This window comes from Eschrichtius robustus, chromosome 13 (genome assembly GCF_028021215.1).
Source record: "Eschrichtius robustus isolate mEscRob2 chromosome 13, mEscRob2.pri, whole genome shotgun sequence".
In the NCBI taxonomy this organism is placed as follows: Eukaryota; Metazoa; Chordata; class Mammalia; order Artiodactyla; family Eschrichtiidae; genus Eschrichtius; species Eschrichtius robustus.
Window position 1 is genome coordinate 58,552,217 of NC_090836.1, and position 12,816 is coordinate 58,565,032.

General features: G+C 35.9%; 1 protein-coding gene across 2 annotated transcripts in view; it reads left to right on the top strand.

Moving 5' to 3' along the window:
* The first annotated feature begins 301 nt into the window (after positions 1-301).
* RAB3IP (RAB3A interacting protein) overlaps positions 302-12,816 on the top strand; it is a 64,540-nt gene continuing 52,025 nt past the window's right edge. Inside the window, exon 1 of one of the 2 annotated variants that reach the window (XM_068561579.1) lies at positions 302-319. Coding sequence is in view for 1 of the 2 variants with exons in the window: in XM_068561576.1 (XP_068417677.1) it covers positions 6,204-6,208 (5 nt within the window). In the remaining variant the exon portion in view is untranslated. Of the gene's footprint in view, positions 320-6,190; positions 6,209-12,816 lie in introns of those variants that run through there. The other variant, XM_068561576.1, reaches the window with a different exon arrangement.

Here is a 12,816-nt window from a genome sequence, read left to right on the forward strand (position 1 = left end):
GAAAATGCTCTGTTAATACAAAAGCACTCTGCAAATATCAGAGACCCTTAGTATTATGAACTTATTAACTGAGGTAACACATTAGTTTGAGCTAAGAGCACCACCTTGGAATGCAGTAAGCATATTTTGGGGAAAAAGACACAAACTGGGTAAATGCTGATGGGTGGTTACAAGGAGGAGAGAGAGAACTGGAGCAGGCTGGCTGATCATCTGAACCATCTGGAGAGCTTTTTAGAAACAAAACAAAACAAAATAGCAACAGATGAGCGGACTCCATCTCAAGACCTTGAGATTCAGCTGACCAGACACACAGCCCCAAGTAAGTAGTTAGGGTTTTGGGGCGGGGAAGCTGCGAAGCATGGTGCAAAAGGGGCCAGATGGGGCTAGAAAGAGAGTGATGGGGGGAGAAAACAACAGGACTCTGCTGCTTTAACAAGTGTTTTTCAGAGCTAGCCTTGCTAAGAAACTAAGGGCTAAAATGAATTTCTGAAATTTTTGGTTACTGTCTTTCCAACCCACTCCCCCCCCCCCCCCAGTTCTAGAATATAAACGCCATGTGGGTGGGGATTTTTGTCCCTTTGCTTCACTGCTGAATCTCAAGCACTTAGAATATTTCCTGGCACATTTTACCAGGATAATAAAAATTGCATATATGAATATCATTTGCCTGTGTCAACTGTTTTTCCCACTTGTGTCTGTAATTTAAAGTTGACTAAGTTTTGTTATTGCAGTTCTGGAGCTACTAAAGGGGAGGGTTGTCAGACCGGGTTTAGGACAAGGGCCTTGATCTAGGTCACGAAATGATAGCTCTCACTTCGGGTAACTGCTGCTTCCACCACCCACCTGAAGTCTTTGTTGGTGACTCATCAATTTCCTTTGTCTTAATATCTTATTTATACGCTTCTTTTCAAGTATTTACTATGATTACTCTACCAAAACCAGAATTCTTTTAAAAGTTGTTTTTAATTGGTTATATCTAGAAATAATATGGAAACAGGAGTCTGATCTTTTAATTTTCACTGCGGTTTGCTGCCATCCTTTAGACAGTGCAATGTGATATGATTTAACTAATGCAGCTTGATGATTATTGTTAACTTTACTGAGAGCCTTAAGCTTTTTGGATGAGAAGTGATTTGGATTTTCTTGTGTGTACCTTACCTTCTCTCTTATTTTATAACCTCCCACTGGATGTATAATATGTAAATTACAGATTGAGGTGAATGGAGTTTGTCAGTTCAATTCAAGAAATGTTTGTTGACCTCCTACAATGTGTAGGTGCCATGTTAGGAGCTGAGGACATGAAGGTAAATAAGACAAATATAACCTCTCATGATACCCTGTATCTCACGGTAATATTTATAGTATATTATATATTATTATGTATATAAAGTCAGATATACACACACGCACATACATATACATATAAACAGTCACCCCAGGATGGTTTGAAGGCAACTAACAGAATATCCAATTTAAAGTGTCTTAAACACTGAGCACATTTATTATCTCACAAACCAAGAATTTTGAGGGTGGGAGTCTTCATTGTTGCTTAATACACGACCTTCATGATATCATGGCTCTGATCTGCTTTTCTGGACTTATTTTGGCTTGTCCCTCATGCTCCCAAGGTGACAAGGGAAACAACTGGAAGAGTGAATACAAATAGAACTGGAGTCTGCCAGCAGGGAGGAAGTGTGTGTATTTGTGTGTGTCGGGGGTGGCTGTGTGTGAGTGTGTGAGTGGGGGGAGGGTGTGATCAACTGTCACACAGATTAAAATTTTTAAGAATATTATAGACTCATTTTGCCTGAGAAATACAATGATTTATTGCCTGCAAAGGAGTAAAGCAGGGGAGCATATGCTAGGCTTGTTAATATGGCATGATCTTATGGTATTCACTTACTGTTTAGATAAATACATAAAGGTAATACATATTTATTAAAAAACGTAAGCAAAGGCGAACTACTGTTTAAGGTCTGAGGTGTATCCTTCTCACATTTCTATGCATTTACAAGCAAAGAGTTAGGTCTACGCATGTGTAATACATTCACTACAAATGTATATAGAGCCTCAATATCTAGTTTGCTCGTGGTTTTGGCTTGGGTCCTCTAGACTGGAGAAGCAGAGGCAAGGATTAACATGTGGCCTCTTTACTTGGGAAATGCAAGCTGAAGATGGTGAGGGTGAGGAAACAGTGGAAGTGAGGTAAGAAAGATGCAAAGCAATGTGATGTGATGTGTCACTGCTCTGGCCACATTTCACAATAGGCCTGGTAGAGACATGGCAGGTGAGCAGCAGGTGTGTCTGGAAGGGCTGCAAGAAGAAATCACACTTCAGAGTGGTCCACTGCAGAGAGGAAGGGGAGGGAATTTTTCTGCTCAAATGCCTCCTGCCTTTCACTTCCAATTGGCCAAGTTTCACCTCATAGCGGGGTAACTCTCCATATTTTCAGCTCTTGGCAGCCACCCAGGAAGCCAATTCCCATGCTTCACAGTGTGGCATTTCAAGTGATGACTTGATGTTGATAGGACTCAGTGTGTTGGAAGCAAGGGCTATGCAGGCCCAAAGTTCCAACTTGAACTCCAGCTATCTCAGGGAGCTCAGCAAAGGCAATGATTGTGGTCAGGGTGCAATAAGGGTGTTGGGGTTCCCTTCAGAAATAAAGAGGCAGTAGAGGAAGTCTGAGAAGGTGCACAAAGATTGCATCCAGTAACTTGCTTTGCAAAATGGAAATGTTGCAAAATGGAAAATCTGTAAAAATGGAATCATATACACATTGTTCCGGTATTTGTTTTGTTAAAAAAAAAATAGCCATTTTTCCCTGCCAGGATTTTGAGACGAAACTCATTCTTTTAAACAAATGCCTAAGATTCCAGAGAATGGATATGCCGTAATTTATTTTGCCGTTTCCTTACGAGGGACATTCAAGCTGTCCCCAGTTTCCCACATGATAGTAATTATCTTTAAGGAACATGTACAGTCTTTCTGGAGGACAAATCTAAAGTGTTAAAAATAATTTGAAAAGAAAGATCTTATTTAAAATCAGTCTCCACACTTGTCTGGAGCTTTACTGATCTGATCCTTGCGGCTGCATTAATTATGTCCCATTGCGTTTTGCACAGGGTCTGGCAGTTCTGGGCTTATGCCCCTGACTGGGATCTGCTGGGTATTCAAATGGAGGTCCTACAACACTGATAAGGCATGCTACTCTACAGGTGACTCCTAGCCCTGAGCGGAGATTTCTTTCCATTTTTGCATATGCCGAGAGCCTTTCCATTTGAGTTATCTTGTCAGTGAACAAATGTCTTGAATAAATACAGAAATGAAATTCTACGCATTCTGACTTTGCCCAGCCTGGGTTTCCCTACCTCTATTATTTAGGCAGATATAACTAGTCAGGCAATAGCCTAGGGGTGAGAACATGGGGAGGATACTGTGCATTCCCTAACATTGGGCTTGAAGTGTTCATTGATAAGAAAAACACCACCTCATGGGAAATTTTACATATCTCCTACATCAGAAAACACCTTGGGTTTTAGGTATGTTTTAGAGGAAAACTGTTTTACCTTATATATATATTTTTTATCTTTTAAATGCTTTGACACCTTGACAGTTTTGAAGGTAATGACCCCTTATGGGAAGCAACAGGGACTCCATCTGCTTTTCCTCTTTTCTAGGACAGCTCGTCTTCTTCACGGTCCAGTGCCCTGCTACAGCCTCTGATCTCTCTGGTACCTTTCCCCCACTTTCCCTTAAATGGTTAACTATGGCATTTCTGAAATCTTCAATTTTCTTGACTTTAATAAACACATCACTTTAAGAGTCAGCTAACACCTTTAAACAGTAGATTTTATTGTTATAGAATATGAAATATTCTTTATTCTTGGGCTCTTTTGATTTCTTTCTCGGAGAAGCTTAATAACATAGACCTGCTGTAAAATCAAAATCAAAATCTGCCTGAAACTATGTAAAATACTGATCAGACCAAATAGGAAAGACAAAATTATTATTATTTTAAAATATTTATTTATTACCTTTTTACTGATGTATAGTTGACTTAATATAATAGAATATTATATTAGTTTCTGATATGCAGCATACTGATATAGTATTTCTATAGATTATAGTGCTTTAAAGGTTATTACAAAATAATGGCTATAATTCCCTGTGTGGTACAATATATCCTTGTTGCTTATCTATTTTATACATAGTAGTTTGTTTCTCTTAATCCCATACCCCTACATGCTCCTCCCCCCCTTCCCTCTCCCCACTGGTAACCACTAGTTTAGTTTTCTATATCTGTGAGTCTGCTTCTGTTTTGCTATATACATTCATTTGTATTATTTTTTAGATTACATGTATAAGTGATATCACTTTCTCTGTCTGACTTATTTCACTAAACATAATATTCTCTAAGTCCATCCACATTGCTGCAGATGGCAGAATTTCATTCTTTTTTATGGCTGAGTAATATTCCATTGTATTATGTAACACATCTTCTTTATCCATTCATCCGTTGATGGGCACTTGAGTTGCTTCCATATCTTGGCTATTGTAAATAGCGCTTCTATGAACACACGAGTGCTTGTATCTTTTCAAATTAGTGTTTTTATTTTTTTACAGATATATACTCAGGAGTAGAGTTGCTGGATCATATGGTTGTTCTATTTTTAGTTTTTTGAGGAACCTCCATCCTGTTTTCCAGAGTGGCTGCACCAATTTACATTCCTACCAACAGTGTACAAGGGTTCCCTTTTCTCCACATCCTTGCCAACATTTGTTATTTGTAGGCTTTTTGATGATAGCCATTCTTACAGGTGTGAGGTGATATCTCATTGTTGTTTTAATTTGTATTTCTCTAACAATTAGTGATGTTGAGCATCTTTCCATGTGCCTGTTAGCCTCTGTATGTCTCCTTTGGAATACGTCTATTCAAGTCTTTTGCCCAATTTCTGATAGGGTTGTTTTTTTTATATTGAGTTGTATGGGCTGTTTATATATTTTGGATATTAACCCCTTGTTGGTCATAGAATTTGCAAATATTTTCTCCCATTCAGTAGGTTGTCTTTTCATTTTGTTGATGGTTTCCTTTGCTGCACAAAAGCTTTTAAGTTTAATTAGGTCCTATTTGTTTATTTTTGCTTTTATTTATTTTTTACCTTAGGTAACAGATCCAAAAAAATATGGCTATCATTTATGTCAAAGAGTGTTCTTCTAGGAGTTTTATGGTTTTGGGTCTTACATTTAGGTCTTTAATCCATTTCTAGTTTATTTTTGTATGTTGTGTGACAAAATGTTCTAATCTTATTCTCTTACACGTAGTTGTCCAGCACCATCTATTGAAGAGACTGTCTTTTCTCCATTGTATATTCTTGCCCTCTTTGTTATATTAATTGACCTTAGTGAATGGGTTTATTTCTGGACCCTCTATTTTGTTCCATTGATCTATGTGTCTGTTTTTGTGCCGGCACCATGCTGTCAGGATTACTGTGGCTTTGTAGTATAGTCTGAATTCAGGAAGGGTGATACCTCCAGCTTTGTTCTTTTTTTCTCAAGATTTCTTTGGCAATTCAGGCTCTTTTGTGGTTCTATATAAACTTTAGGATTATTTGTTCTAGTTCTGTGAACAATGCCATGGGTATTTTGATAGGGATTGCATTAAATCTATAAATTTCTTTGGGTAGTATGGCCATTTTAATATTAATTCTTCAAATCCAAGAGCGTGGGGTGTCTTTCCATTTCTTTGTATCCTCTTCAATTTTGTACATCAGGTTTTATAGTTTTCAGAGTATAGGTCTTACACCTCCTTGGTTAAGTTTATCCTAGGTATTTTATTCTTTTTGATGTGATTTTAAATGGGAATTTTTTTTGCTTTCTCTTTCTGATAGTTAATTTCTTGTGTATACAAAAACAATAGATTTCTGTATACTAATATTGTATCCTGCAACTTTAATGAATTAATTTATTAGTTCTAATAGTTATTTGGTGGAGACTTTAGGGTTTTCTATGTGTAGTATCATGTTATCTGCAAATAGTGACAGTTTTACTTCTTCCCTTCCAATTTGGATACCTTTTATTTCTTTCTCTTGTCAGATTGCTATGGCTAGGAATTCCAATGCTATGTTAAATAGAAGTGGTGAGAATGGGCATCCTTGTCTTCTTCCTGAATTTAGAGGAAGACTGTCAACTTTTCACCGCTGACTATGAGGTAAGCTGTGGGTTTGTCATAAGTGGCCTTTGTTATGTTGAGATATGTTCCCTCTATACCAATTTTGATGAGAGTTTTTATAATTAATTGGTGTTGAATTTTGTCAAATGCTTCTTCTGTATCTATTGAGATGATCATGTGATTTTTATACTTCCTTTTGTTAATGTGGTGTATCACATTGATTGATTTGCAAATATTGAACCACCCTTGCATCCCTGGAATAATTCATGGTGTATGATCCTTTTTATATATTGTTGGATTTGATTTGCTAATATTTTGTTGAGGATTTTTGCATCTATATTCATAGAAGATATTGGTCTGTAATTTTCTTTTTTTGTAGTGTCTTTGTCTGGCTTTGGTATCAGGGGAATAGTAGTCTTGTAGAATGAATTTTGGAGTTCCATCCTCTTCAATTTTTTGGGATAGTTTGAGAAAGATATGTATTAGCTCTTTTTTATATGCTTGGTAGAATTCCCCTGTGAAACTGTCCAGTCCTGAAATTTTGTTTGCTAGGAGTTTGGTTTTTTTTCTTTAATTACAAATTCAATTCCACTACTAGTGATTGGTCTGTTCAAATTGTCTGTTTCTTCTTGATTCAGTCATGGCACTTTGTATGTTTCTAGAAATTTGTCCATTTCTTCTAAGTTGCCCAATTTGTTAACTGTACATAGTATTCTCTTGTGATGTTTTTCTTCGTGTACAGACCTTATTTGTTAAAATACCATTAGATTATGCCTCAGGACAAGAGCAAAGACCACCCTCTGCAGAAACTTAGGAATTATGTACAGAACTTTACAGGACAGAGGACAACACTTTAGCTGAAGCCTGTATGCTGACCAGAGAAGGGTGTTCTGAGTGGACTCAGCAAAGGAAAGGAAATCAGGCAGGGAAGGTAAGGTGCCCATCTGAATCAAATTTCAGCTGCCATCAGGGCAAGTCTTGTGATGGTCACAGATTGGAGGCTTCGTTTTTGGAAGGTTTGAGTACAGCTCAAGAGTTCCATGTGTCTTTATGGCTACACCCCAGGCTGAGGTCAATGTCACTCAAATTCCTGGCCAGCCAAACTCTGGCAGCAAAGAGTCCCAAATTGAGGATCAAGTTCCTCCGGAAGTCATTCGTATTGCTAGCGAAGTGGTAGATGCCCTGAAGCCAATCTCCCACATTGTCTGGAATTTCGGGAGCTTCATTTGCCAAGCCTTGCAACAGTCATGCCGACCCCACTGGAAGCCATAGTAGCACCTCCGCTCTCATATGATTTTTTGTATCTCTGTGTTATTGGTTGTTACTTCTCCTCTTTCATTTCTTGTTCCGTTTATGCAGGTCCTCTCTCTTTTCTTCTTGGTAAGCCTGGCTGAAGGTTTATCAATTTTGTTTATCTTTTTAAAAAACCAGCTCTTGGTTTCATGGATCTTTTCTATTGTATTTTGGTCTCTATTTAATTTATTTCCTCTCTAATGTTTATGATTTCCTTCCATCTGCAGACTTTGGGCTTTGTTAATTCTTCTTTTTCTAATTCCTTTAGGTGGTAGTTTAAGTTGTTTATTTGAGATTTTTCTTGTTTCTTGAGGAAGGCCTGTATTGCGATAAACTTCCCTCTTAGAACTGATTTTACTGCATTCCACAGATTTTGGAAAGTTGTGTTTCCATTTTCATTCGTCTCAAGGTATTTTCCGATTTCCTCTTTGCTTTTTCATTGACCCACTGGGTTTTAGTATCATGTTGTTTAGTTTCCACATGTTTGTGCTTTTCCCATTTTTCTTTCTGCAATTGATTTAGTTTTATACTGTTGTGAAAAAATGCCTTATATAATTTCTATCCTTTTAAATTTGTTGTGACTTGTTTTGTGACCTAGTATGTGATGCATCATGGAGAATGTTCCAGGTGTACCTGAAAGGAATGTGTATTCTGCTGGTTTTGGATGCAATGGCCTGTAGATATCTACTAAGTTCAACTGGTCTATTATGTCATTTAATATAATACCGCTGTTGCCTTATTGAATTTCTGCCTGGATGATATATCCATTGATGTAAGTGGGGTGTTAAAGTCCCCTCCTATTATTGTCAGCTTCTCCCTTTATGTCTGTTAATATTTGCTTTATATATTTAGGTGCTCCTGTATTTGGTGCATATATGTTAATGAATGTAATATCCTCTTCTTTTATTGATGCCTTTATCATTATGTAATGCCCTTCTTTGTCTTTTGGTATAGTCTTTGTTTTAAAGTCTATTTTGTCTGATATGAGTATTGCTACCTCCGCTTTCTTGTTGTTTCCATTTGGGTGAAATATCTTTTCCCATCCTTTCACTTTCAGTCTGTGTGTGTCTTTAAGTCTGAAGTGAGTATCTTGTAGGCAGCATACAGATGGGTCTTTTTTTATCCAATCAGCCATCCTATGTCTTTTGATTGGACCAATTAGTCCATTGACATTTAAAGTAATTATTGATGGTTATGTACTAATTGCCATTTTATTACTTGTTTTCTGGTTGTTTTTGTAGTTCTTCTCTGTTCATTTCTTCTTTTTGTTTCTCCCCTTGTGAATTGATGATTTTCTTTTGCAATATGCTTGAGTAACTTCCTTTTTGTTTTTTGTGTATCTGTGTAGGTTCTCACCAGACGTCCTCTTTATTTCTTTGGAATAGTGATGTTCCTATTTTATGGATAATGAGGAACTCATATGAGTGTGGCCTGAATTCTCTCCTGATAACATTCAAAATTATCGATTTTTTAGGATAATATAAAAAGAGTCCTTCAAAATTATTTAGCCACTATTAATAAAAATGCACATGTAGCCTACTAAAACTAGGGATGACTCACAACTTTTGGCTAGGCCTTACTCAAAGCCTCATAATCACAGTATGCTGGAAATTTCAAGACCCCCAAGAGACAGACTAATTAAGAGTTTGTATTGTTCATTTACTCTTTATAAAGTATTATGGTAAGCAATACTCAGATATTTCCTACACTGCTCCCACATCATTGCCTCAAGGTCAGATTCTATAATTATCTGAGTCATCTGGGCCTTGAGCTGGCATTGCTGGCTCAAGCAATTGGTGACAGATGCCCATTCCTTGCAGCCAAAAGTGTCTGCCTGTCTGGCAACATTTATCTCACATGGGAATGATGTCAGAGTATTTCTGGTCCTGAAAGATATTTACCTAAAGCAAAAACTCGTTGATTAATTTTGATTATGTTAGTGACAATACTGTTATGTATGCAGCTGAACAATTCCTCAGATGTCTGGACTGTATTCAAAAAGTGTATCCTGAATTTCTACTCCAAATTTGCGTTACTGATAGTTGCTTTCAGCCTGGATTTCAGCAGTTTCATGAAAGGAAGCCATGTGGACAGAAATTTAGGACAATTTTGTGATTCATATGCCACTTCTCAAATTCTAATTGTGCCTTTTTTGATAACACAGTTTCCTTTTGGGTCTGTGAAATTAAATTCCTTTTATAACCAAGCTGCACAGATAGGAGAGATGCTTGGTAATCCAAACACATCTTGAGGTTTGCACATCAAAAGCAGCTGCAGAAACTTAAAGTATGGTTCATATTCATCAAAATATGTGTCTTCTGAAATTTGGACTTTATTTCTACCAAAATAGTACAGCAACTCCTCAAATCTATAATTCCATTAAGCTCAGAGAAGTTGCCATGAGCTCAATTTGCATGGCTGGTTTGAGCCAGAGATCTTCACTTCCTGAAACAAAAGCCCTTCCTTTCCCCTGTGGTTTCAAGCTCAGCATATTCAGATGTTTCATCAGACCAGAAAGAAAGCACAATCTCTTGGGTCCCTACATGTTGAGCAAGTTGGGCCTCTGAGAGCCCTTTCATTCACCAAAGTCCTTGACCTGAAAACAACTCCTTAACAAGTTCCCATAACCTAGCCTTCTGATTTCATTAAAATAAACCCAAACTGTACACACTGCTTTGTCTTTGTCCAGTCTGGTGATGGTTAAGAACACAGGCACAAAACATATTGACAACCATGGTAACTTCCTTTTTTACACCAGGAAAGGAATTTTTCTTGTATAGCTCAAGTCACAAATTTGCCTGATGAATGATGCAAGGAGCATCAGACTTCTCCTTTGTCTTGAATTAGTATCGAAGCATCCCTACCCCCTCTTTCATTTACAGGTACCCCACCTATAAAAGACATCCATGTTTATACCAGACTTCTCAAATTCCTTAGTGGCAGAGACAGCCCTTGAAAAGGTCTGTGTTCTAGCTAATCAGGGTCAGTTAGGTCACCTACTTTATAGCATCCCAGTCCATACATTTGGCACGTGGACCGTACATTTTAAATTTAAAATAAAATAAATATTTTTACATTGTTGTTTAAGTGTGTGTGTGTGTGTGTGTGTCACAGTGGTTTTCAAACTTTTTTTTGTTTAATACATCTGGAAGTTCAATATGTAAAGGAAATAAAAGAGAAGCCAGTTGTACTAAAAGGGGGCTGAGACACAAAATCCCCAGGCCTGTTTGAAGCCCATTTTGATACATAGTCAATTTTTGTGACTAGTCCCTGGGTAAATGAAGAGAAGATATATTATTATTTGCATATATATATATATTTATACCTTTATATAAATGTATATAAATACATACATATATATGTATGTATATAACCTACCATATTAATTATGTTACTTAGGTCTTCTCTATCCTTACTTATTTTGTTATTTTTTATGATGTGATTAGTCATGGTGTCTGTGGATTTCTTCTTGAATTTCCGGTAATTCTTGCTTTATGAATTTGAATGCTATGTTATTTGGTGCATGGATGTTCCTACATGTGACATCTTAATTTTTCAGCTTACACTTTATTGTTATAAATAAATAATCTTTGTCTTTGTCTCATTTATTGCTTTTTCCCTGAATTAAGCTTGTTTGAGATATAATTTTGATCTTGGCTTCATTTGCTTGGTATCCCTTTGTCTATTTTATTTTTGTTTTAAATCACTTTGTTTTCATTATCTTACGTATATAGCACATAGTTGGGGCTTGGTTTGATATTCCATCTGAGAAAAGTTTTCAATTCATGGTAAATTTAATCTTTTTATATTTATTGAAATAAAAATTATGTTTTATTTTAGTCTACTTGTCATTTTTTGTTATGATTTTGTTTTATATAACTCATTTAATTTTTTGTCAGTATATGGCCAGTATATTCTCTGTATATGCATGTTTCTTGAACTTGAAAGGCATGTATTTTTGGTCTAGTGGATAGCTTAATAACTTTATAACTATTACTATTTTTAGATATTACTCAAAGCAGAGAGCAGTATATTTCCTGTTCCTCCCCTCCCCATTCACTAACTATACATTTTTTGGTAATGTTTACCTTATTTCTTTTCTCTTTCATCTTCTGTTGGTTGTTTCATTGCTATATTGTCAGGATTTTTTAAAATTTACTCTCTCTTCTCTGACCATAATTCTCACATTTGCTTTAGACTTAATTCTGCAGATAAATGGATTTGAGGATCACTGCCAGCTTTTAAAATTTTTTTCTAAATTCATGGTTGGCTAAATTTCATCCTCTACTAATGTCCTATAGAAGGGCCCATGAGAACCATATTGCTTGCATTTTCAAAAATGTTGTCTATTACATTTATACTTGAACAAGTTTCTCTGGTATCAAATTCTTGGATATAAAATCCTTTGGTTCAGATTTTGATTTTTTTCCCCCCTTATAGAGATCTTGATCATTTTTAACTAGCTATCCAAAAGATTTTCATTAGCTTTGAAATCCGTTAACTTTACTAGATTATGTCTAGTTTGACTATTCTGTGCCATTTTTTTCTTTGGGATACTATATGCCCCTTCTATCTATAGATTTAGGTCTTCTTATATTTCTGGAAAGTCACTCAAAATATTTATGTAAGCTTTTTTTTCTGTCTCAATATCTAGATTATTTTCTTGGTTTTCTTTCTTAATTATGCATATATTGAATTTCTTTTGTCTCTCTAACATTTACATAATTTTCTTTCTAATCCTTTAAAACTGTTTATTTCCATTTCATTTTACTTGCTTTTCTCAATATGGTATTCCATGACTCTTTAAAAATATTTTATTTTGTTTTTGTTGTTTTCCTTAATAAGTGTTTATTCTCCTTTGTGCTATTTCTAAGTCTGCCTTCATTTTTGAGATAGTTTAATTTTGTTTCCTCCCACTTCTTTCAATTCATATTTGAATTCCTTTTGTGGTTTTGCTTTATTTTTAAAAATTTCAAGTGAAGAGAGTTAGGAAAGTTGAGTTAATCATAATTGTCAGTGCTTGCCACATTAACAGTTGACGCATGCAAGTTCAGTCTTATTTATTTCTTCCTTTTTATTCATATTCCTATACCCCCATAGGCAATCATTCACATATGTTAAATGTGCATCTTTCAATGTGTTTTTGTTAAATGTGTATTGTTTTTATGTATATACTTTTTTAATGAACGTACATGGTAATGATCATATATCTTTTTTTTCTCTTAGCATTATGTTTTTAAGATCCATCCATGTTGCTTTGTGGCCCTCTAATCAGTTGCTTCTAATGTGGCATAAAACTCCATGATGTGCATTTACTACTTTTTACTTATTCACTCTCCTGGTGATAGTTACCA